Source organism: Telmatherina bonti (genome assembly GCF_933228915.1).
Source record: "Telmatherina bonti genome assembly, chromosome: 5".
In the NCBI taxonomy this organism is placed as follows: domain Eukaryota; kingdom Metazoa; phylum Chordata; class Actinopteri; order Atheriniformes; family Telmatherinidae; genus Telmatherina; species Telmatherina bonti.
In genome coordinates this window covers 18,419,182-18,445,911 of record NC_136623.1, presented here as the reverse complement: position 1 = coordinate 18,445,911, position 26,730 = coordinate 18,419,182, and the positions used below count along the sequence as shown (strand labels likewise).

At 38.4% G+C, this 26,730-nt stretch overlaps 1 protein-coding gene across 1 annotated transcript; it reads left to right on the top strand.

The window, feature by feature from the left end:
- Positions 1 to 558: 558 nt before the first annotated feature.
- clstn3 (calsyntenin 3) lies at positions 559 to 25,866 on the top strand. Its single transcript, XM_079240871.1, has 19 exons — positions 559 to 649; positions 1,509 to 1,575; positions 4,165 to 4,287; positions 6,444 to 6,654; positions 6,826 to 7,034; positions 8,107 to 8,256; positions 10,574 to 10,759; positions 10,852 to 11,139; positions 11,576 to 11,688; positions 15,282 to 15,441; positions 16,183 to 16,242; positions 16,371 to 16,519; positions 16,853 to 17,001; positions 18,981 to 19,207; positions 19,375 to 19,536; positions 19,749 to 19,894; positions 21,439 to 21,574; positions 25,001 to 25,185; positions 25,271 to 25,866. Exons 2-19 carry the CDS (start codon positions 1,509 to 1,511, stop codon positions 25,418 to 25,420), a joined length of 2,871 nt encoding a protein of 956 aa, XP_079096997.1. The 5' UTR covers positions 559 to 649; the 3' UTR covers positions 25,421 to 25,866.
- Positions 25,867 to 26,730: the final 864 nt, after the last annotated feature.

The following is a 26,730-nucleotide window of genomic DNA, read 5'->3' as shown; positions in this document are numbered from 1 at the left end:
TTGAAGCAAAGAATGTGGTTGTGTTTGTGTCCAAATCTTCTTGTTTAAACAGTCCAAAAAGGGGTGATATGACGTCATTTTGCAGTGTAGTTATGTGAAAGGCTTGAGCAACGTGAAATATGAGAAAATGAATAAAAAATCTGCCCACAAAGGATGGTGCGGGTACGTGTTCCAGCCATCAAGCAGGCTCAGATCTGACAACTAAACGTGATGAGATGAATTGCTGTGTTGGGGTCTGAGTCACTCTCAATGTGCAGCAGAAAACAGCCAGAGCAGCAGTCTGGTTCAGAGCTGGTGGGGGCCTGAGAGAGGGAAGAAGGACGCAGTGTGGGCGGGTTAAGAAACGCTGAGAGGGAGGGGACGCAGCGTAATATTCCCACCGTTTTTTCTCCCGTTTCTCTCCTGAAAAAACAAGGACGTCCGTCGGTCTCTTCTTCCTCCTTCTCCTCACATCTCACCCCCCCGATTCAAACACCCGGGTGAGCATCCTCCATTTAAGATAATCGGTCTCTCCATCTCCACCTGGAGGTTTGGTTTGCTGTCAGCCTGCCTGCGGGGGATTGCCGAACCGAGCGGCAGGGGCGTGAGAGGCGGATGCTGCGAGCGTAGAGGCAGGGTACCAGCCAGGAGCATCACCGCACTCGCCACGGTAATCTCAAATCTGCTTCTGGAAACCTTTATTTCTGCGACATGTACCCAAAAGACGCCACCATATCATTCTAATATGCCTATTGGCAGGCATGTAGCCCGATCTGGTAATGTGTGTCAATACCAGCCTGTGACGAAAATCGGCTGGTAATTGTCGCATAGCATGCTCCTGCTCCTGAATGTGTGTGTGTAACCTAAACAACCTGTGCACAGATGGGAGTCTCGTGTTGTATATGGCCTATTTTTGATTTAACATTCAGTTTATTTGGCCGTGTAGTCTATCAAGGACTCGAGCAATAGAGGTTTGTTATGTGAGTGGGAGATGAACCCCCCCAAGGACTCATTTATCAGCTGTGGCTGCTGCCTCAAGACATCAGCTGTTTTTATGACCCAACACACCACAATGAAACATGGTTTAACACCCACACTGCCACATGCAAAAGCGTTTAGGTAGTTACACATGACCAGGTATGTGCATGCTCCACAGACTATTCCAGGCAGCCAAGCTGCAAGCATGTCATTCTGATTTTGAGGGAAGCCAGAAAGCGACATTATATTGATATGCTTCTGGATTTTTGGTTCAGACATGCATTTCTGGATTCAGCTTTACAGGTCTTCAGAAAATACACACGACACTTTTCCGTAGATTTACTTGCACAAATGCAGCAATGTAAAACCCTCTGTGCACCATCTATGCCTGATCTGCTTCTGTCTTTTCTGTCTTGTCAATGTACTTGCCTCCACCACTGCTGATTAGTTGTTGATGCATGTACTTTTACCCCCCCCCCCCCCCCCCCCCTCTGTCTTTCCTCACCCCACCCTGTTGCCTCCTCTCTGTTTTCTTTCCTTTCCTCCCTCAGATGGACAGAATGAATTTTCTCTCCTTCCTCCTTCTTTGCTTGACTTCGGTTGCCGGTGGCAACAAAGGTCAGTTCCTCATCCTTTTTGACTGGTAACTGTGAAGTATTGAGATGATGGTTTACATTGCCATAGGAACACGCATACCTTTCAAGGTTTTTAGACAGGGCCACAGCTGTTTTGCCCTCAAATGATACTGATGACTTTATTATTATTCCTGCATCATAGCCTCAGTTCCTCACATGCACAAACGTTTTGTGTTTCCTGTTCATAACCCAGTGTGCATGTACCTGTTTTTATCAGTGGTCTGACTCCGATAATATGATGGATCTGTTTCCCTGTATATAACAGATTTATCAACATGGATAAGCACAACTCCATTTCTGGATTAATGTTTCAATTGTTATTTTGCTGAAGGAGGGCAAATGAAGCAAACGGCATAGAGAGTGTGTTTGAAGAGAATGTAGAAGAAGGCGATGCAAAAAAAGATGAAGAGATTGAAGGAGATGGGGGTAAAGTGAGAGACAGGGAGAGAAAGAGGAGAAGGAGCTTTGACAGAAGAGGACGTATGGGGGGGAAGCAGGCTGATAAGGAGGGAGAGGGAGGAGGGGACGGAGAGAGAGAGAGAGTATGTGAGATCAGGTGGTACAAGGAACAGAAGTAAAGTGTGATATACTGGACCTTTTCTGTGCATCTATGTGTTTATGTGTGTTGATGTGAGGGGGCCATATGATTGTGGTGGATGGATGAGTGTTATGGAGTGACATAGTGACAGAAAGAGGAGGAGTGCCAGGGAGAGCAGACAGAGAGATGGAACAAGATGCCTCTCAATCTGTAATCCCAAATGTAATCCACATGCCTGATGCTCAGATTAATGCTACATAGCAGCGAGGAGGGAGGGATGGAGGGGGAGATCAGCAGTGGGGGACAGAGGGCACGAGATAAATGACCAAACAGAGACACAAGCAAAGAGTGTGAAAACATGGGAGATGGAGGAGGAGGAAGGGATGTTGTCAGCCAAAGAGGACAAATATCTGTGATTAGGGCTGGATGTTGGACCTCAACATTTTTTGTGTCCACTGTAAAATGTGTCTTAACCATAGAGGGTTAAAACTATCTGACATGAACAGCTTAGTCAGATTTATACTTTATGTATTTAACTGTCAGTTATTTACTAACTTAAATAATTATTTTAAATCAGTTTTACAGGTTGAAGCCTTGTGTTGCCATTTGTCTTCAGACATTCATAGAAAACTAAGTACTAGGAAACAAAATTTTTTCTCTTGGTTGTTTGAAAAATCTTTTAATTGCATTGAAAGTATAGAAATTATTTGCACTATTTTTCAGTACAAAATAATGTTTAAACATCAGTTAATTTGCCAAATATTTTCTTATTAATTAGAGCCAGAGAGTTGTAAAAAAAAAAAAAAAAAAAAAATGGTGCAGATTTCTGCTTACCGTTTTATTTTGGGCCTGCTTTTCCAATATTCAAAGTGAAAAGGTATTTGGTTTAATCCAAGACTAATATTTGGCTAATATAAATAAAAATGTATTTTTCTGATTATTTAAATATTGTAGCTGGAGATTGATTTTCTTGTTCATAAATTGTTAAATGTTTATAGCTTTTAAAGCAGAAATGTTCTGCATGAAAGCACTTATTTCACAAGTGAAATTTATGTGTTTAAATGTAACGGACTGTGAGGTAATAACATAAAATCTAAGTATGAAGTTGTTTGATATGAAAATGCTTCAGTGATACACTTTAGCTCCAAACAACCTTCGTATTTGTTCTCTACAAATGAGGAAAGGAAAAGTAATTTACATTCAGCAGCAGGGAATGCGTAAGGCTCTGTTGCTCCAAGAAAAAAAAAGAAAGAAAATTTAAATCATACTTCTTGTTTTGAGGGAGTCGAGTTTGATCAAATTCAGAACAGGCATTATTTTCCTCAGGGGTCTCTCCTCTCAGAGGCACAACGACAAAAATTAGTTCCAGTCAGATTTTCTAAAGAAAAAATTCTGAGTGGCCTCAGCAAAGCAATTGCCAAACAAAAAGTCTTGTGCTTCCGTCTGATTTCAAACTCTGTAGCTTCTGTGTTAAGAGATTGGCGACAACAGAGGAAGGACACTCTGCCTTTTGTTTTCATTTGTTGCTGGAGTGTAAAATTGTCATCCTTCTGGCTCATTAACTTGGCCTTTGATCACTCAGTGCAGAACATTCAGCACAAGGATGAATAATTAATTCTCAATTAAAGGTTAAATTCACTCTAAACCTCAGGCATTTGATTCTGACTTTGCCAATTTTAGAGCATCATTGCAAGGCGCCTGTGGTAGACTAGTTTTGCTGTCTAATGTGAGTAATATATTTATGTGTGTGTGTGTGTGTGTGTTTGTGTGATGCAGTGAAATCAGACTGGCTTTAATTATACTGTCAACCAGAAGAGTGCTACACATGAATAAGGGAAAGGTAGTCTATATGGAGGAACAGAGAAGACGGTGAATGTGATTAGATTGAGTCTTTGTGGTCACACATTGTGCCCCCCCTCCTCCTCATACACTGTGTCCTCCCCCATAATTGAGTGTTAAAAATAGATGCATTGGTTTCTTGTAATTGCTCCATTTAACCCAAAGCCTCTTCGGTCTCCTCTCTGTGCCATCCAGCCAATAAGCACAAGCCATGGATCGAGACAGAGTACCAGGGGATTGTCATGGAGAATGACAACACCGTGCTGCTCAATCCCCCTCTTTTTGCCCTGGACAAAGATGCCCCACTTCACTATGCTGGTAACATCAACTGCAATGAGTAGCATGGAGGACTATAATGAATGCTCTCGTATATTTGCCCTGACACCTTTTTTCAAATGGCTGCTGCAAAATAGATGATAAAAAAAATAGGTCAAATTATTAGCTTGTGTTCGCAAACTGGGAATCATCTAACTCTGATTTTGCAGTCATGCAATGTGCCTGTTTGAAGTTTTTATAGTAAATACAGCAGTAATTTTTAATTTTGGAACTTTGAGACAGCTGCCAGTAGAAACAACCCACACCTCCTATCTTCATATTAAAAGCAATGTATTCAGTCACAGAGGCCACTATTTTTAGACCAATATAGTGTAATTCAACCCTTCATTGCAGAAGCAGACACCAGTGCTCTGCCTCTGCAGTCTGATAAAATAAGGTGATCGTATTTGCACTCGGAGTACTGAAAATGACTATGCTCTGTCAAATTATGAAAGATCAACTAGGAGGCTTCCTGAAATATACCGAGCGCAAGTCAAGAAGGAGAAGGAAATTAGTTGTTTGAGCACAAACTATGGACTTGTGTCAGACGATACAGCCAATAAAGATCAGCTGATTTTCTAAAGATTTTTAATTATGGACACAACTGCAATCTGTTTTATTATCTCCTAATAACCACCTGCAGGAGCTAAAGTACCTTTTAATGTTATATCTAATTATCTACATGTTTAGTACTACAATAGATTTTTGGAGTTTTCTCAGTAAGAGACAAAAAGTATTTTCGGTGCTTTAGAGCAGAACAATACTCCTCTCATAATGCCTCTCATAGTGGTTTAAATGTCATAATTTGAACAGAAGACCCCTATAGGCTTGATGGTTGGAAGCACAGGCTCCTCCAGTTATATCCCACTGGTTCTTGTCCAATTCCCATGACACAAATATTTGAATAATATGAAACATGAATAAAAAAAACATGCACTCATTGGTACATTCATAAGAGTTTTCCTTTAACTGAAAAAAGAAAAATAGATATTAAATACTAAAAGGGAGTTATGTTTTTGTTCTCCGCGACCCTTAATCGGACCAAGCGGTTAGGATAATAAATGAATTAATGTTTTGGTTCTTTTTTCAAATATGGACATTTTGATATCTGTGTAACAAAATGTTTGAGACGGGTGCAACTAAAAACTACAGAAGTTCTAGCTGGCAGTGCATCAGTAGATCTCAGAGAAATTTCTCTGTGAAGGGTTTGAGCCCTGAACATGCTCCAGCTAGGCTGAAGCTCTTTTTGAAACGGACTGAGGTGAAGTCCGGAGCTGTCTTGTTTTCTGTTGAAACACAATTAGAAATTCCTTTTAGAAAGTCATGGATGCTGCATTCCCAGGTCTAAAGAGGAAACCATCTGGCTTGTTATTAGGGCATCGTTAAAAAGCCAGTGTTTGTGTTGGGGTGCATTAATGCGGTAGCTTGCATATCTTTGAAAACATCATCAATGCTGAGCAGTATATTGAAGGTCTTGGAGCAACTTTTTTGCTGCCACACACCTAGAATCCTTTTCAATTACTGTTTATCTCAGCAACATGGTGCCCAACAGCTTTCTATATGAATTACAACAGCATTGCTCTGCAGGACAAGACTCCAGGTGCAAAACTGGCAGACCAGCAGTCCAGACATGTCAAGCAGTAAAAACACATTTATATGATAAAAATGAAAATGCAGCTGTTTGATGACATTTCTGAGGTTTACAGAAAGTTATGAAGCAAAAGATACAAACTATAAAAGTAAAGTTGTTCAAAAGTTATTGCATGCTCATAACAATTAAGCTGTTTTTATTATTATTTCTGTATATGCCCAAGCAGAGGATTTTCAGGAGATTTGTGATTCAAAAATGTACAAATGAATTATGAACCCACGCCAAAGAGTTATTTAAAACCTTAAAAAAATTACACCAACTTATTAGAAACCCTGTAAAGCAGTTTACATGAATACTTTAGGTTGCAGCAAGTCAAACTTGAGAATGGTTTTTATTTATTTGTCTTTTTTGTTTGTCTTTTTTTCTAAGAAATGAATAATTATTTTTACAAACTCATATGTTCAATTAAGTTTTTTTTTTGTTTTTTTTTTGTTGTTTTTTTAGTCCTTCCCCTTATTTTATGATGGTTTATTTTCCATGTCTCACACCTCTTTCTCCCTCCATCCAGGGGAAATCTGCGGCTTCCGGGTTCATAACGGACCCTTGGGTTCAGGTTCAGTCCAGTTTGAAGCAGTGGTCTTGGATCGCTCCACTGGTGAGGGACTGGTCCGATCAAAGGAACCGCTAGACTGTGAGAGCCAGCGGGAGCACAGCTTCACCATCCAGGCCTACGACTGTGGAGAGGGACCTGATGGAGTCAACAGCAAAAAATCCCACAAGTCAGCTCCCTTCCTCCCAGTTTGAAGACAGATTTGAACTGTTTTTAATCATGTTTACAGCCACTGTGTGCAATTGCACTGTAAAGACTCTTCAGCCACTGCAGCCTCCCATTGTTGCATTAATCCACGTCCCTCTGCTTGTATTTGGCTTCCAACTCTTTATTCCCTCAGGGCCACTGTGCATGTTCGTGTGAACGACGTCAACGAGTTCTCCCCCGTGTTTGTTGAGCGACGCTATGAGGCTTCAGTCCCAGAGGGTCGCCTGTTTGACCGAATTGTGCGCGTGGAGGCATTGGACGCCGACTGCTCTCCACAGTACAGCCAGATTTGCTTCTATGACATCATCACTCCCAATGTGCCCTTTGCTATTGACAATGATGGTGAGAGGATTTTTATTTTGCATTTAGTTGTAAATAAGAGATTATTGTACTCCTAGGTGCATTTGTCATGTTAGCTACACAAAACGCCCACTCCGGTCCACGTCTGATGCTCGTTTGTTCTTCAAGGTAAGCAGAATCAGTAAATTCAGCTCAGCATTGAAACAATAAATTCTGGATGTCCTTAATATTTGAGAAACTCCCAGCAGATCCTGCTGAGATGTTGGCATCTCAAGTATTGAAAACAATTGCAGTGACATAATACTGTGTTCAGGTAAAAACTGAAAGATGTTAAAATAGACTTTGGGTGGGTGGATCATTGTTCTGCCTCTGCAAAATCTCTGCAACAGCTGCTTGTTTGAAATAGCAGCCATTTGTTCCCGGCTCAACTCATTTAATTTTCTTTGGAAAAGGATGAATGTAACAAACTGTTATTGTATCCACTGGCTGAAGATCAATTCTGGCCTTTTTTTTTGTAATGTGACAGCAGCTGAGGAGGACCCAGTTTTAGTGTGACTCTGCAGATTTTTTTTTTCTTTCCAGGGCTTGAACAGCTCTGCAGAGGATTTCTGTTTTTGGACAGACTGGTACAGCAGCACAAACACCTATTGTTGCAGTCTCGCTCGAATGCTGTCTGTTTTTATTGGCCGCTTTATTTTTTTTTCCACTTGTTTTTTTTTTTTTTTCCACCGCTCCCTCTGTTTCTCCTCTCACCATGTCAAAGCATCTTCTTTCCTACCTACTATTTGTCAGCTGGAATGCTGAGCACTGTCAGCCTTTATAAAATACTCACTGTTTATTTACATTTATCTTTTAAAACAGAAAACCCTTCTGTTTTTATCCCGTTGTGTTCGATTTCTCTTTCTCTGTTTTTGCTGTTTCTCTGAATTCAGTGCCCGGAACAAGCCAGCGGCTCTGTTAATGCATTTGCGCATTGATAGGGGCTTTGTCAGTGAGCTTTTAGTTGAGCTGGGCTTTCAGTCACACAAGCTCGTTGTTGGTGACTAACCTGGTATTTCTATTTCCATTTGTTTCATTATGTCATGTCTTTTCTTTGTCGCTCTCTGTCTCCTAGGTAACATTAAGAACACAGAGCCTTTGGATTCAAAGCGGCAACATGTTCACACCTTCTGGGTGACTGCCTTTGACTGTGGAAAGAATCGTGCTCAGGCGGACGCCCAGGTTGTTGTTACGGTCAAGCCGTCCTGCAAACCCGGCTGGATCGGTAATCAATGTCCTAGAAAGCTCTTTTTATGCCCTGATTTTAACCGACAGTAACTCTCAGGACCCAGACGTGAGCCGTAGTTGTTTCATTTCTTGATTTTTGGATGAAACTTTGAGTATGAGTGGGCAGCTCTTCAGATTAGTCACATTTGTATGTTTAGATCAAGAGCTGCGTTATATAATATAAACCTGGTGTTGAAACTCAGCTTCACACAGCAAGTAATTGTTTAAACTGTGACAATAAATTTTTAGATCAAATATACTAGCACCAGCAGCAGAGTAAAGTTTCTCAACACACTCACTGATATGTGAAATATATTTTTTAATTTCTGATGCCTTTTCATTTAAAATACAATATTCCAATTAGTATGCTTGTATATAAATGTTTCAGTTTTCATTTTTTGGAAGGTTTTATAAATGAACAATAGGAAATTCAGGAAACAAAAAGCACTGATTTTTTTTTAACAACCTTTACAGACATCTTATGAAATGTTGAAACATAACAATTTAATTGTTAATTTTTGTCAAGTCCTATTTTTTTTTTTTTAGAACAAAATTTGTAAAAAAAAAATAAAAAAAAGCTGAACCACATTGGTTTCCATTTAGTATCATAACTGAATAAAAATAAAACAACAAAACTAACAGTAATTGACTAAAAAGAGCATGAAATCAATTATTAAAAGAAAACATCACCACATTTTTAGACACATTCAATATTTTACTTCTACAGACATGTATGATGCTTTGTTTTTTAAAATTGTATTGAAATTTACATTTAGATTAGTCATTTAAATATTTTTTCTACAAATATTGAGAAAACAATATTTACATGATGTAAATATCGTATAAAAATATATTTGTATCACTTTTCGTCTTGTTACTGACTGATAGAAACTTAGTTGTAACCATGTATACATATTCAATTTAATAATATATGTATTTATTCTCCAGTGAGTTGCCATGTGATAGGTGGCTCAGTAATGTCCAATAAAGTGGCTAATTAGCAAATATATATGTAATATATATACCTATATCTATATCTATATCTATATCTATATCTATCTCTCTCTCTCTCTCTCTCTCTCTCTCTCTATATATATATATATATATATATATATATATATATATATATATATATATATATATACATATATATATATATATATTTATTTATATATATATATATATATAGCTCTCTCTCTCTCTCTCTATATATATATATATATATATATATATATATATAGATATAGATATATGTATATATATATATATATATATATATATATATATATATATATATATATATATGTATATATATATAGATATAGATATAGATATAGATATAGACATATATGTGTACCGGTATGTATAAGCTGATAAATAGAACATCTATGATATTTGGACCTAGAGCCAAAAAATGGATTATTATTGTAAAAAAAAAAAAAAGTTATTCACTTTTAAATTGGGCCAAATTCACCACTGGAAAAAAAATTGTGCTGCTAAATAATTTATGTTTGAATGGAAGTATGTGCCTATATATGCATTTGTACACACATGTATATATGAGGAGGCACAGACTTCTACAATGAGTAACTCGTACATCTCTCAAGACATCATTATTGTTGAATAATACAGACCCAATTACAGACATACATAAAAATAGAATACAATTATTAGCTAGTCCTTTTTAAACCTATATTCAATCCTTTTTTAATCTATATTCAACTATATACACCACAAAGACAAGACATTCAATGTTCAAATTTAACATGAATGTATTTTGCAAATATTTACTTTTTGAAGTTGATGCCTGCAACATGTTCCAAAATAGCTGGGACAGGGTCATGTGACCACAAGAACCAGAAAAAGTTCTTCATTTTGACCATTAAATGTCTTGTCTTTGTAGTGCAGTCAATGGATTAAATGGTTCAAAAGGATTTGCAAATGATTTTATTTATTTACGTTTTCCACTACATCCCAAATTTTTGTAAAGTGAACTGTATTCCTGACGTTTTGCCAAGTGATAACATTTGCTTTTTTTATGAAACAAGTAGTATTATATATAGTGTAAGTATTATGTGTATCGTACAGAGTATTGTTAATCAAACCAAAATGAGTGTTTACTTTTCAAAATTGATATGCCATCTTTGATCTGTTTTCAATGACATACTGGTTTAATAACAATACAAAATAAATGATTACATTTGGTTTCCTTTCATACTGTTCAGATGTTGTTGTCTGGATGTCAAGAAGCTCCCACAAAATTTTAAAACAAATATGGCATGATAAATGGTAAAGTTTAAATGCATTATTTCCAGGATGGACCAAGCGCGTGGAGTACACACCTGGGTCTGGTAGCATCCCCCTTTTCCCCAGCCTGCATTTGGAAACCTGTGAAGAGACTGTGTGGAACATCCAGGCCACAGTGGAGCTCCAGACTGGTCACATTGGGAAGGGCTGTGACAGAGACAGCTACTCTGACAGATCTGTGCGGCGACTCTGTGGTATGATGTGTTTTACATCCGGAAGCATGTTCTCAATACAATCTCAGAATCTGATTCTACTGATGTCTTCTCTATTTTGATATTTTTGTCAGGTGCCGTGAGGGGCGAAGTTGATCTCCTCCCACCTCCATCTCCTGCAGCCAACTGGACCGCAGCTTTACCCACTCTCCCTTCTTCTGATTCATCTCTTGTCTTCTCCTTCAATGGGTCCAATCATGTTGCTGTGGTACCTGATTCAGTTGTGTCTGCTCTGTCCGGCGATCATTTCACGCTGCAGCTTTGGATGCGCAGGGGTGGTGCAAACATTCAGCCTGTCTCCACACAAACCAGAGGAAATCGCAAAGAAGAGGAATTTATTGTGTGCAGCACTGTCAAGAATGGTAGGCTTCTTAGTCATAGAAGGTATTTGAAAACATCCATTACAATAGCTGGGTGTTTTTGCAACGACATTTAAAATCTGTGCCACTTCCTCACTTGTTTTGCCATTAAGTTTTATCATCTTTTATGACTTGCATGGGATACTGTGCTTGATAAAAAAAAAAAGCTTAACTTCTTTTAGGGTCAGCTTAGAATACCAAGGTGTTCTCTAGAGAGAGGCACTTAACATCCATCTGTTCCACTTGTGCATCCAAGTAGACAGCAAAACTGTAAAAACGCTGTAACTGTGGAATTATATGAGCATTTAACACTATAACTTTGCAGTATCTATGAAACACTAAATGCATAGTTTCATTTAATTATTGTTATCAGAACAGAAGAGAGGTAATATTAAAATTTACCCATTACCTTCTGTTCCTGTGCTCTTGGGCTTTACAGATGACTCCTACTCCCATTACTCCCTCTCTGTACACGGGTGTCGTCTCTCTCTTTTCTACTGGCCTGATGTCTCAGCCGCACGACCCGTCAAGTTCCTGTGGAAACTGGAGCAGGTACTGGAGAACAGCATTTTGCATTTTTGATTAAACTGTTTCTGCAGTGTTGCTTCTACTATCATTCATATTTTTGTTATCATCTCAAAGGGACACATCAGTTCAGTTCAGTTCAATTCAGTTCTGTTTAAATGTGTTCAATTTCATTCAGACACATCATCTAAACTTAAATAGATAATAAATACTATTGAAAAAAAACCCCACTCAAATTCTGATTCATTAATGTTCATTTTAAACCAAATCATCCCAATTCATTATGGTTGCATTCATATTGAAACGAAATCTAAACCCGAATAAAATGCCCTTTAATAAAAAAAAAAAAATCCCACCAATCACATCAAATTTTCATTTTTTCATCAACCCACATTGAAATCGCTGTATAATCAAGCTGTGAAAGTGTAGGAAAGTGTAGGATAAAAAGTCTATATATATATATATATATATATATATATATATATATATATATATATATATATATATATATATATATAGATATAGATAGATAGATAGATAGATAGATAGATAGATAGATAGATAGATATAGATATATTTATAATGTACTTGACTAACTTAAGTGTCATATCTAGAAGTTACTTTGTTGTTGTTTCTTGCAAATCAATTGTAAAGTTATCTGTAAAAGCTGCAAAGATGAAATTCTTTTATTTTAGTCAGATAGCCTGTTGGATAATTCTTCCAGTGTCAACAATTGTTTTCACTTGAATTAAAGATCAGATCTTTGCTACTATGTTTATCTTTCATACTGTTAAACATAAATCTTTGTGTCATCAGCCGTGTTCCCAAACCATCCCCTGAGACCGTTGGTCTCTAACCAGGATCTAAGTGTAAAAGACATAACATCTCGTGACTGCACCCATCTGTGTCTCCTGTGTTTCTCCCTCAGTGAGGTGTATTCTCACAACTGGGAATAGTTCAGTTTCATGTTGGCTGCAAAATCGTAATGTTTTCTTTTGAGCACATCAAAGAGGATGGATGAGGATCTGTCCATCTGTCATGATAATGATTCATTTTCTTTTGTTGTCAATGTTACTTACATTTATGTATTTATTTATGATCACCAAACAAACTGAGAGCAATGTGAATGCAGTCAGAAAAACACAAAACAGCCCCTGTCAGTGTTAGGAAGTGTTACCTTTTCTGCTCAATCAATGACTCAGTTGAACCTTTCTTCAGACTAAAAAATCATGAGATTGCAATGTAACGTCTGTACAAACACTGGTGGATATCTGATTTGTGTTCTCACGTATAGCCACTGTGGAAAATATCTAAAATGGGAAAGGGGGGTGGGCTTGTTTTGACTGAAGCCACTAGTCTCAGACAGACTGAAGTCACTTGGATTAAAAGAAGCTGAGCTGATAAAGACAAGATTTGTTAAATCCCTCTGTCTGAACCGCGGTATCTTGTTACCCTTGCCTTACCACTTGCTCCATATCTTTATAATTCTTTTGTTGTTGCTGGTATATGCCTTCAGTTTTCATGGTATATACAAAGTAAGCTAAAACATGATTGTACAAGAATTTAAACTGCTGAAACATTTATCCTTTGTTGGAAAGTGTATTTACTCAAGTGTCTTACTTAAGTCTGATTTTTATTTAGGCTTGTTAGCTCTTGTTTTACCCTTTTTTTGGGCACATTTATCCCTTTTAAACAAGATATTTCCTTTGTAAATAGATGAAGCAATTTCTTTTACTTGCCTTGAAAGGAGGATAAAAATAATGAAAAGAGAAGGGCTCACAAGAGGAAAGCAAATTTGTGTAATAGGATTTAGTCTCTATGTTTTGTACCCCGTTAATCATCTCCCAACTGATCAGATTTGTCTTGTGACCTTCTGGAGGGAGCTGACCTTTACAGTTGGACTAAACTGCACCAAATGAAGTTGAATAACGGCCACAGCAACAGCTTGTTTGTTTGTTTATTTGATTGTTTATTAGTTTATTTGTCTGGGACCATGTGAAAAAACATTATCAGAAGATACCTTACACCTTATTTAGCTTTAGCTAGTTTCCATGTGCAGTCCCTAGGCAGGCAAAGTCATACACTTTAAAAGGTAATTAAAAATCAGCTACACTTATATACAATTAATTTAGGTTTCTCCAAACCCTCAATATCATAAAAACATTACATTCTCCAAATGCTCAATGTAAAAAGAAAAAACAACAACCCACATTTACATACATATACATACACACATACAAGTAACTGTTAGTGCTGACACTGCTGGTTTTCTATTAGCACCTTTCTGACATTAAAAGAGAAGTCCTTCAGGTCTGTGCATAGATTCAGATTCACAGGGAGTTTGTTTCATTCTTTGATGGCCTTAAATGATAAGGCTGTCTGCACGAATGCTGAGCCACATCTAGGCAGTCTGCAGTCATTATGACTTGTGGACCAGGTGGTCCTGTTTGTCCATTCAGAGCAGAGTTGGACAAATGTTTTTGGGGGCACAGATGCCAAGTTGTTCAGGATTTTAAAAACTGACCTTGCATTAGAATAAGTGATTAAATTATCAAAGTTGAACGTTTTATGTTTCCTCAGGATATAATAATGATGGTATTGCAGTGGTTTTTTTTATCCATCACTTTTACAGCTTGATTATACAGCAATTTTAATGGTTTTATTGTTGTCTCACTTGCTTGTGACCAACATGTAATACAATAATTTATGTGAGAAACAATCATTCTCATTACATTCTTTAAGTACAATTTTACTGCATCATATGTCAATGTATTTCGAATGTATCTAAAAATTGACAAGCTATGTTTTAACGTGCCAGAGACTTTTTAAATGTGTTTTGAAGCTGAACGTTGGATCCAGAACAAGGATGAGTATTTAAATTCTTCAACAACTTTAATTTGACTATTGTTTATATAAATGCAAGGAAAAGACTTTAATTTTTTTATTTTGTGAAATACATAGCCATGGTTTTGTTTATGATTAGTGTGAGTGAAGCAGAGGTCAGCCAATCTGCGATGTTTCCCATCACGTTAGTTAATCAGCCACACTGGCAGCATCATTTCCATACACATAAACCACTGTTTCATCTGCATACATCTGTATTTCTACATCACCACATACTAAAGGTAGATTGTTTCTGTAAAGTGCAAATAGTAATGGTCCAAGGATGGAGCTCTGTGGAATGCCCGTTTCACTGGCCTTTGGTGATAATAGTTTAGTATTGATATGTACATACTGGATATGGTCAGAAAGATATGATTGTATCCACTGCAATGGTTCTTGGGACATATTATAATTACTACTCAACTTCCTTAGGAGGACAGAGTGGTTAACCATGTCGAACGCCTTATGTAGATCCAACAGTACAGCGCCCATGACCCCACCCATGTCTAGCTTGGCCTTTACCACCTCTATAAAATAACAACAAGCTGTTTCAGTTGAGTGTTTTTTCCTGTAACCAAATTGCATAAATTGCATCGCTCTGATGATAATATAATCTGGAATAATTTATTAGTCCCAGAAGACACTTCTTTGTAGTGTTTTACACAAACTATCCCACACACAATTCAGGTGTTTTTTTTTCTTTTGCTCAAGCTGACTCTGTTATTTGTGTCCATCAGGTGTGTGACAGCGAGTGGCATCATCTCTCACTCAGTGTCCAGTTCCCATCTGTGACTCTGTATGTTGATGGGGTGACCTTCGATCCTGCCCTTATCCATGACAACGGGGCCATTCCCAACCCTTTACCTCGCCAAAGGATGTTCATCGGTGCTTGCTGGGGTGAGCACAGTAGTAAGCAATTCATCATGTCTTAATGAAAAAATTGATGTCAAGGGGAAAAAAGCTGTATGCAGCCTTTGTGTAATTGGCTTCCTTCTTTTCATTACTCCATTACTATGACATAAGCTAAATAAAACATAATCAAAGACTACAGGCTGCAGTTTCTGTGTAAGTGATGAACCTGTGTCAGATATCACAAGATGAACCGCCTAGATGCAGAGATTTTGCACCGTGTTTCTTCTCTCCCTTCATTTATACTAAGTTAGGCGGCTGTGTTTTGTCTTTAAGGGCTAATAATATAACTTATCAATTATTCAGAGCATCAGAACAACACAGGGGGCAGACAGCTATCAGCCACTTATATCCAAACTGCTGGTTAAAATGGGAAACTGTGGCTGCCAATTACCAGTGAAATCACACTCACATATTCACAGTCTCTCATCTACAATGGCTGCTGCCTGCGCGACACCAGCTGCTGCTAGATAATGAGGACATGCAGCAGTTTTGAAGATCATCTACAGTTTTCTTGCTTGTGCATGCTTATTATACACACACACAACACACACACACACACACACACACACACACACACACACACACACACACACACACACATATATATATATATATATATATTCTCCTCCTTCCTTTTCATCTCTCACAACATTGAGGTGCCTTTCTCATTTTACTTATTGTTTTCAGACTTTTTTCTTCTGATCACTTCTCTGGTTTTCATTGCAGAGCCTGAGGAAAAGCAGAAGGAGATACAAAACAATACAATCCCAGAAAGTAAAGACTCAGGTGACTTTCTTGTTTCACACAGTTGCCGGCTGGAATGTTAAATGTCTTCTGTTTTACTCTGTCATTATTAACAGATTAACTTCCAAATTAACATCTCTATGGGATTATTTCATGTTGTCACTCTACAGTAAAGTATGTGGGTGGTTACCATGGTCTGTTATCGGGAGTTACGCTGCGCCCTGGCAGCGTGGAACCTCACAGCGTAGTGGAGTGTCTCTATGCCTGTAGGGAAGGGTTGGACTTCGGGGACTTGGAGACTCTTGGCTCTGGGATGAAGGTAACAGCACAGGGATATGCAAGTCACATAAAGGTTGATCCTAACTGTGATTATCAAGTAGTTTGTAAGATATTTGTGACTTGAACATATTTCAGTAGAATGTCTAAAGAAATACAGAAAATGATCATCAGCTAGTGCAGCACGGGAGTGTAATCAACTAATATACATAGAAAGCAAAATACAGCTGTGAAGCTAAGTTAGACTAAAACCCAAATCAACACAGGTGTACCAGAACAAATGAAATGTTGCCCTTTTGTAATTTTTATCATTGGCAAACATTTGCCTGCTTCTGCATTGGGTAGCATTAGTCATGTATTAAATCTTATCATCCAGGTTCATGTGAACCCAAGCCAATCTGTGTTGGTGCTGGAGGGAGATGACATCGAGAGCTTTAACCGTGCAGTTCAGCAGGTCACCTACAGAAACTCTCTACGCTTCGCCACCCCTGGAGTCCGTCCACTCAAGCTTACAACCTCACTCAGGTACAGCAACATACAGATGGATGAATGCTTTCTCACGCTTTCCCATGTGAATGCTAAAAATCAATGTGCACAGAAAGATACTGATTTCACGCCCAACAGCCAGAATATGATAAAAGTCTCTGAACAAGACAAATGTCTAGCTAAGTGAATTCTTTGATGGAAGAGGAAACAAGTATTTACTGGGTGTTGTTCGTCATTTGTGAAAAGCTTGAAGCTAACTAAAGCGGAGGTGACACAGGCAGACAGAAAGTGATAAAGAAGATATAAATTACACTCGCTAACAGCTTAGCGAATGTCTTAGAATTGCATTTTCTGCTTCAACAACAGCGTCACTCTGAGTTGTGCTGCTGCTTATTCCTTTGACACTGAAGACATGAAATGTGGACTTTGCTTCAGATAACGACTGGCGTGGCACAAATTGGACGATTATATGGAGAATGTCAAAGCAAATGATAACAAGGAATATCTTATCTCTTTATATATTCAGGCCACGGAGTAACTTTTTTCTTTGACAGAGCAAACTGCAAGTTGATTTTTTTTTTTTTACGGTAAACTGGAGCTGTTGTGGGATTTGTTTTAAATAAATGATTTGCTGTTTTTTTTTTTAGTGAGGAAAGGTTATTCATTGGCCTCTAACTGTATATGTGCCATTAAATAATTTACTGTTATCTTTGAATATTGCAGGGATTGAAAGCAAACTATGACTTTAATTTTTTTTTCCGTCCCCTTTTGATATTATGGTTGATATGCCCAACAAAGCGCTGTCGAACTCCTTCGCAATACCTGCATTGATCCAGTTTTCACTGCAGTGAATCACCTGGCTATGAAAATAAAAAGCACACAAACTGTTTCTGGGTCAGTGCTCAACCATGCTGAACAACCGGGAGCTGGCTCTTTGGCTTTAGCAGTCAGTTTTAACTAATTAAATATTCATTCACCTGGGAAGTTCAGTCAAATACATATACTTTGAAGTATATTGTGCTTTTACACTTAAAACTAGCAGCCTGAATGAATATTTTCATTACTTTCTTTATGGACTGTTGTTTTGGTCACATGTTTATAAGATTAAGATGATTACCAATCCATGATTGTCACTGGAGGGCTTTTTTCCCCCTCACCAACTCTTTTAAGATCCACAGGATTCAAGGTCATGAGCAGATTTTTCTTTCCCTTGGTTTCTGCTCAACCACAGAGTGCTTTTTTTCCCCTTAACTTCAGTATGTTTTATTGCGTGTGTGAAGCTTAGACTGATTTGAGCCAGGAGTTACCCAGATGGCGGAACAGCAGGCCCTTCTGGAGAGGCTGATAGAAGCAGCTGCTCACTCGGATAGTAGAAATATAGCACATACACACATGCGCACACACAGCTTAATCAGCTTAATCCCTGTTTCACATATGATGGTGAATCTTAGTGCAAATGACCAAATATATGTTCACAGTTTGCCATCAATCTGATTCTCTCTCACTTTCTGGCTAACAAATTAGTTCTGTTGAAGCAGAACTGCTGTGGTTTTGACATTTGGCATTTTTTTTAATTTCATGACTGACCAGTGCTGGTACAGTCATGGTAAAATCAGGGGACTGGGTCAAGAAAACACAGCAGCAGAACAAAATGTTATTTTACACGACCCAGCATGGTTGTGCTTGAAAGGTGCTTTGTCACAAAGCTGTTCATTTGGGTTATTGAAGTTGTGCTGTTGTGCTGTTTGGAGTTCACATAAGGATGACAATGTTTTGCTTGTTTAGTGTTAAATAGTGTGGATATTACATGCACAATATTGTTTAAATGTGCTTGAAAATGTGAGCTGTGCAATGTTTAACAAATCAAGTCAAGTCATCTCAACCAACGAGTCTTTTTTCTTTCTCGTTAAAAAATGTTCCTCAAATTTGCATTGTAGCAGCTTGTAAAAGCCCAAACAAACAGTCATTGTTTCTAAATGAAGTCTGTCTTTTTTTTTTTTTTTTTCCATTCTGACCAGGTGTTTCAATGAGGAGAGCTGTCTGTCCCTTAAGCAGCTAGAAGGATACTTGGTAGTTCTCCAGCCTGATGCCCCTCAAATCTCTCTGTCTGGGGTGGGTCCTCACCTGGCCCGTCCAGCTCCTGAGTTTGAAGGTTCCCGTGGTGTTCCCCTTTTCCCAGAGCTTCGCATAGTCTGTTCCCTGTCACACGCTGTTAACACAGCTGCACAAGGGATGGAGGGAGGAGGTGAGTCACACCTCACAGAACCTACTTTAAGGAAATTTTGTCGAATGTACATAAATTTTCTGCACATTTAAAAAAATTTTCCTTTCCATTCAAGTTTTAAATTTGGACTTGTGTGACAGTCAGTAACATGTTTTTATACTTTTTATGCTCTTTTGCATCGCCCTTAGCGCTGATGTCTGATGCTGTGGCTCACACTTTGGATGGCTGCGAGGTTCAGCCGCTGGGGGAGGAGCTAAACCCAGAGAGGGAGGAGCTTCTGGTAGACATGGATGTCGTGCGAGAGAGGGGACTAGAAATCATCAATACTACTGCTTACATTGCCATAACGGGTACTGCTGTTCACAGAGAAAGAAAAACAAGGATAACCTAAATTTAACATTTAATCATTCAGAAAAACTGAATTTACATTCCCTCATTATTTTGCCAGGGCATAAAACTGAGAACATTTTCACTTATTTATTCAAAAAAACATAAATAATTAGTATTTTCTCTGCATTGACTTTTGTGCTACATCTTCCTTTTCTTGTTATGGCTCTTCCAGGAGCTGAATCCATCTCTGTGTATGAGGATGTCCTTCGCTCAGTCCGCTACCGTCTGGCTAAAGGCTCCGCTCGGTTTGAGAGGCGGTTCCGCCTGTCCTGCTCTGAGATGAACGGCAGATACACCAGCAATGAGTTGACTTTGGAGGTCAGGAGAAACATCACTAATAATACTCGTCTAAAAAAGTCTTTGATAAACCTCTTATTGAGTAGAGTCTTGTGTATAGGGGACAGCATGTGAAGCATGCAGTACAGAAGATCTTTTCACACTAAGAAGCACCAATACTAACATGTAGCATACCAAAATTACAGGTAAAACCTCAGTTAAGGGAGTCTACAAAGTACTGCCACCTAAATGAAACACAATTTCAACCTCAAGTATTTATATAGAAATATAAACAAACATAAGAATACCACGTTTCTGTTCTTCTTCAGCAGACGAGCAGCTGAGTTTTATGAAAGCTGAAGTGGGTTTATAGTCTTTTTAGGAAAGAAGAGTATTACAGTAATCAATCCCATAGGTGATAAAACAATGGATCAGTGTCTCTGCATCGACTTGAGAGAGGGATTGTCACATTCTGGAAATATTCTTGAGGTGTAAGAACCTCATCTTTGGTGTGTTTTAAAAGTGACGTGTGACACTTAATTAAAAAATGACTGTGGTTCTTTCCTCTTTTCGCTGGGTTGAAAGAAAGTGAGTTAAGTTTTGAAACCAGCTCCTCTCTGTTTGCTTCAGGACCAATGACTAAAACTTCTGTTTTGTCCTGGTTGAGCTGAAGGAAGTTTTCTGCCATGCATGTCTGATTATCTAAAATACAATGAAAAAGGTCATCTATATGGCGGGTGTGACCAGGAAATACGGTCATATAAAGCTGCATGTCATCAGCATAAAGTTTATGCCGTGTCTCATGATGATGTTCCCAAGCAGAAGCATGTAAACATTAAAAAGAATTGAGCCTTGAGGAACGACTTACAAGAGCTTGTATCTCCTGGTCTGGATTCCTTCATGTTAGTGTAAAACATCTCTGTCAGATTAGAGCTGAACCCCTTTAAAACCATTGAGGCCATAGAGTACCATAGAGCCCAGTCTGGCTCTGTGGTCCACAGTATCAAAGTCAGCACTAAGGTCAAGCAGGACAAGAACTGATTTCCTGTCCAGGTTGGTTCTTATGTCTTTGACAACTTTGACCAGTGCTGTCTCCGACCTGTGGGTTGCCCTGAATTCAGACTGGCAGTCCTTAAAGATGCCATTTAATTTCTGTTTTTGCACTGTTCCTCATCAGACTTTACTAGACTTATTCATAATATTTCATTGCCAATCCTTGGATTAATTTGTTTGCCATCTTCTGGTTTTCACTGAAAGTAGATGTGGTTTTTGTTTAGGAGGTAGGCGATAACTAGTAAAAATTTCTAGCATTCCAGGTGATTTTACTCTGACACAGTAACACAAATCATGATTCGGACACTTCTGTAGTAATCTCATGTGTCTTGACTTTTTCCTTTTTTGCACCAAGATGATACAGAGCTTGTAGCTGAAACAATAGCTCATTCATGTAGGGTATGTCATCTCAGACATTAGAAAGACAGAAAAATAAACATTGGTAATTAAAGATTAATAATCTTGATCTTTTTTTGTTTGTTTGTCTTCAAGAAATATGAGATTTGGAATGGCCATTTTTTCTTTCTCTGTAGGTGAACTTCCTCCACTCTTTGGACAGTCTCTACCATCCATCCCACCTTCTTGCTTCCCAGCAACAGTTTCTTCATCCATCCCACCATACTGGGGAGTTGAGTGGGCACACTCTACCCAATCCACACCGCAACTCAGGTGACACATCCCCCTGACTGTTTTTTCTGCTTCTTTCTCCTCTGGCATAGTTCACCACAGGCAGATCTGCTTTTTATTATGAGAAACAACCTCAACCTCATTTCATGCTTTCACAAAACACTCTAAAGGTGTTGGTGAGATGATTAGAGAGGGTTGTCAGATTATATGAGTGAGATAGCAGATGATGAAACCTGAACTGATGTATAGTTAAGTCTTGGAGGCTGAGTTTGTCAGAGAGAGTGAGCTAAACAGGTGAGCTGGCAGGGTGGCAAGGAGAAACACAGCTTGCTGCTGATTGGCTGAGCATTAGTGAGACTGTCATCTTGTTCAGCATATAAATACTGGAGACCTGGCGCATACAAACACAAAACATACAAGGAAAAAAGGATCACTAAAAATTTAAAAACACAGAAAAATTACTGAAAGGAATAGCTGACTGTAGCTTAGCACTAAGAAGATAAACTGAGAGTATGGTGAGGAGAGGGGCAGTCAGGAAGGGTGCAGGCTTCATGACTGATTCGTCTCAGATGTGCAGGTGGAGAGAAGATCTGTAGAGCCTGACACACACACATTCACACACAAAATGCAGCACAAGTTATACAACAAAAGGAAGAGAAATAACTCTTCAACATGACAGGTCTCCTCCTGAGGCTTTTGAGCACAAGTCTGAAGTTGTTGTCCAGTACTGTCACTCAGTTTGCACACCCTCTGTTCCTACTCTGAGTCATGCCTTTGTATCTACCACAGTAGATGTGCAGAGGAGTTGAGTTTATGAGTATTTAGTGAAATGCGACAATATTGCTTGGCAGTCATCCTGACTTGTGACAATGCTGCATCATGCAACTATTGTTTTGAGAGTCCACCGCTGTATTTCTTATATCATGTAATCATTAAATCTAGTTTTAACTAGATTTATTTTAGACTTTAGTCAGTATTGGGGTAGTTACTGTTATTGTCACTCATTTTCTTTAAATTGTAATGAGATTACTTTACTAGTTACTGCATTTGAAAACTAGCGTAACTACTTATTACTTGACTTTCCTTTTCTTAATTCCCTTAGATACTTGGGGCATACACTGTGTAGATGTGTGCTGTCTGCAGAAATAAATATGCCTCACTTTTTTTATTTTGCACAGCAGATAATTGCTGACTGATCAGCCGATATAGCAGACCTTCTATTTAGTTATAACCTCAAATAAAGGACTTTCAGTAAAATAAAACTCAGATGAGTTATAAATTGTCTTGTTTTATTTTATGAAGTCTAGAAGAAGACACACAAGCAGTTACATCACTCAAATCCATCTCTATGGCAACAAGCTCAGGCAAGGACACACAGGCAGTATATGCACTCTACTTAAACAGATCAGAACTTTACACACAGGCAAACAGGGCTTGGGTAATGCAGGAAAATGCATTTCTACAGTACAGTAATTTCGTTACTGATATTTTAAGTGTAATTTGTTACTTTAATAGACCGTATATAAAAATATAAAAAGGTTACTTATCTTGTAAATGTCTCGTAAATGTAATGTGTTACTTAACTTTGTAAGACATTACATTTAAAGTTACACAGATACATAGGAACTTGTTACCCCAACACAGCGTTTAGTTCAGTTTCACAAAAGATGTACTGATATATCTTTGTTTAGCTGTTACAAGTCTCCTCTTTCTTCTTTTGTCTGTCCTCCTTGTGCCTTTTAGAATTTGAAAGATATTCAATAGAATTTGCCTCTAAATGATCTCTGAATAAAAGGGATTAAAATTGGCAGAAAAAGCTGAAATCATATTAATAAGATTAGCTCAATCAGTGTAAACACAATGATCCTGAAGATTGATGCTGTTCTTTTTAATGTGTGGCTTCAGTATAGTCAGAAGTGTATGAAGCAGGAAAATACATCTGCAAATGCTCAAGATAACTCTGCAGCTCTTTTATCAGCTGGTCAGTACTCACTCAAACATTTACTGTGATATACAGAGGGACATATGAAATAAAAATAACCTCAGATCTCAGCTGCAGCTTGTTATCTTACAGTGCCTATGATCTGATGTTCATCCACTTATATGAAAAAGTCATAGTGTGTTTTAAAAACAATCCGATCTTATCAAACATGCTGATTTCGAATCAGCCTTGAAAGGGAAAAGTAAGATTATAAACACCCAGTCATTGAGTCTATATATCTACACTGAATGCAGAGTCAGAATAAGCATAAATGAGTTTGTCACATCTTGAAAGGATCGGGGTTCTGTGGGATCAGCAAACCAACTAAATGTGTGGCCCCAAGAATGTGTCAGATTGCCCTGCAATTGTTTCCTGTTGGTGTTCGCTCTTGTTTTACGTTGCTTGGGGGATATGATGATCGTGCTCGCCCACACTAATGAGGAAAACAAACACATATTGACCATTTTACACTTTATTAATTTCACAATGTCAGGAACTTCAGTAGTGCGTGAAAAATCCATTTGCAGCCACAACAGCCTGGCATCTTCTCCTTTTACTGGTCACTGGGCTGGTTGCATTTTTATTTTGTCTGTTTGATTTCAAGAAAAATGCATATAGTTATTATATATGCAATTTTTCCGATTTACATTCTATATTTTTACTCATATATGAATAAAAATATAGAATGTAAATACGCATGAAGAGGGGGGTTGTGGTATGGCATCTTATGTCTATGTTGGTCATTGTAACTGCATGACTAAGCAGATCCCTCATGTGTTCATCAGGATGAGGTTTGGAGGTTTGGACTCACAGCAGGCCATTCCATCCTTTCCACTCCCAAATTTTGTAGGTACTCTGTGATGATCGTGGCTTTGTGGAGTGGAGTGTCTATGCTGACACAAACCTGTTATCACTTGAATGTTAGCAAAGAGTGAATATTAACAGGAGAATATTGCAGGGCTTTTGCTTTTGATGCACTGCCTGGGCATTTAACTGTATTGTTCCACATAAGGATGATCCTTACAAGTTATACCTTGTTGGAAAGGTAACTAATCAGGCTTTCTAATTATGCATGATACAACTCAAGTTGGTGTTATTAAAGGGAAGAAATAATTTACTAGATACATGTTTATACATTACATAGGCTGAAAATGTATGCTGTATTTTTTTTACAGCAGAGCCCAGCAGGTTTTAGCAACACCACAGTTAGTTAATTTGTATACAACTAACAAAGATTAAGTTAATGTGTGCAAGCAAGTACTTATGACAGCTGGACATTATTTAGAATTGACTTGTTCATTATCTATAATGACATGGAACACACTGCGTTAGCATGGCTCGCTGACAGGTTCACTAACTAATCCACATGAGGCTTTGATTATACTTGTTAAAGGGATCGGTTCATTTTGCTTGTTTTCTCTTTTCCTGGCATTTTGATAATCTTTTTAATGAGGGTTATCCATATAATCGCTGCTATTTTATTGCAGTTGTGCCAGGAGCAGCCACAGTCATCATCATGGTGTGCGTGGGTTTCCTGGTAGTCATGGTGATCCTTGGCGTCTTCCGAATTCGCTCCATTCATCGCCGGGGCGAAGGTTCTCGTGGAGGGGCTAAGGAGGGTAGCAGCCAATGGGATGACTCTGCGCTCACCATCATTGTCAACCCAATGGAGGTAACAGCATTGTTGTTGATGGTTGATGTGAATAAAGTACATATTTTGGCAGAGGGGGGTTTTAACCTCTCTTGTACTTCAACAGTCTTATGAGTCTCGTATGGGCATCTCTGCTGACACGGAAGGGGAGGGAGAGGAAGATGAGGAAGCCGTAGAGTCACCTGACGATGCAAGTGATGACCAGAGAATCATTATCAAGAAGGACGGCAGAGATGGCAACGCCCGTCGCTACTGAGCCACATCTTTATCTGCAACCGTTCTCATGGAAACCACAAATCAGCTCACCAGTCTTTCTCACCCACCAACACTTTTAATATCAACGACTGCTGACACCACTAGTATAAGGAATGTATGCTTACAAACACCACGCACAACACAGCCACTGTAACACTCAATGCCATATGTGACCTATAGCCGACAACGGGCTGTTGTTCTCCACCTAAATGTTCAATGGCACAATGTATACAGTTAATGTGATTTAACCACATGACTAAAACTCACCAAAATTGTATGTGATGCACCAGTTCTAAATCACAAAATGGTCATGTGTCTGTATAGTGTAATGCTGTCTGGAAAAGGAATGTTTTGGTTAAAAAATATAGGACTATAGTCTGTCTTTTGTTATTAATAATAGAAAACTTTAACATATAAGCTGGAACAATTTGCAACAAGAAGGCCTTGAGTAGACCTGCAGGCTAAGACACAATCCTTGACCCTGACGCATCTTTATTAGACTGACTCAAGAAGTCTGTGCACAAGCTCTTTTCTCCCGCCTCTCCTGACTCATTCCTGAACCACCACAGAGTGAAAGCAGTGAGGTCAGACATTATATATCCGTGTAGATGTTTTACTTTTGCCATTGTAGGTAACTTTCTTAGGGTCCTGACTATACTCTGTTTGGAGCTCCTGATAATATTAGTGCATTTACCAATCACAGACCTCAACCTTTACACAGTCTCTACTTCTGTAAAGCTTCAAGAATATTAAAGCCTCTTCGTGTCAAGTCCACATACTGTATGTCACTGAGGTTTCAGTTTCAACAGGAGTCTGTCCAAAGCTCCAGTATGTGCTTGAAAATGACAAAACAGCACCATCTAGAATTCATGCGGTGCAACCTGACCTCCACCCCCCACCCCAACAGTGTCCTTTCTAAATGACTTTCACTGCATCGTTTCACTCACTGCACACTGCTCTACGGGCTGTTTCATGCAAACACAGACAAAACACACATGGACAGTTCATAATGTCCCTTGCTGTTTCCAGAATGTCTGCTCAGCTTGGGCAGTTTTGATTGTATTGATTGTAATGAATTTTATGTACATATAATGATGACTATTATGATACTATTATTACTATTATTATTGCGTCCACTCTTTCTCATTTCTGCACATTTTTGAGAGGGAGCAAGTTATGATTTAATTTTTTTTTTTTTTTTTTTTTCCCCATTTGAGGAATCACCTTTCCTGCATCAGAAAATAGTATAATAATGATAATAATAATAATAGTAGTAGTGATAAGGATGATAATCCCTGGCTTGATGAGTGT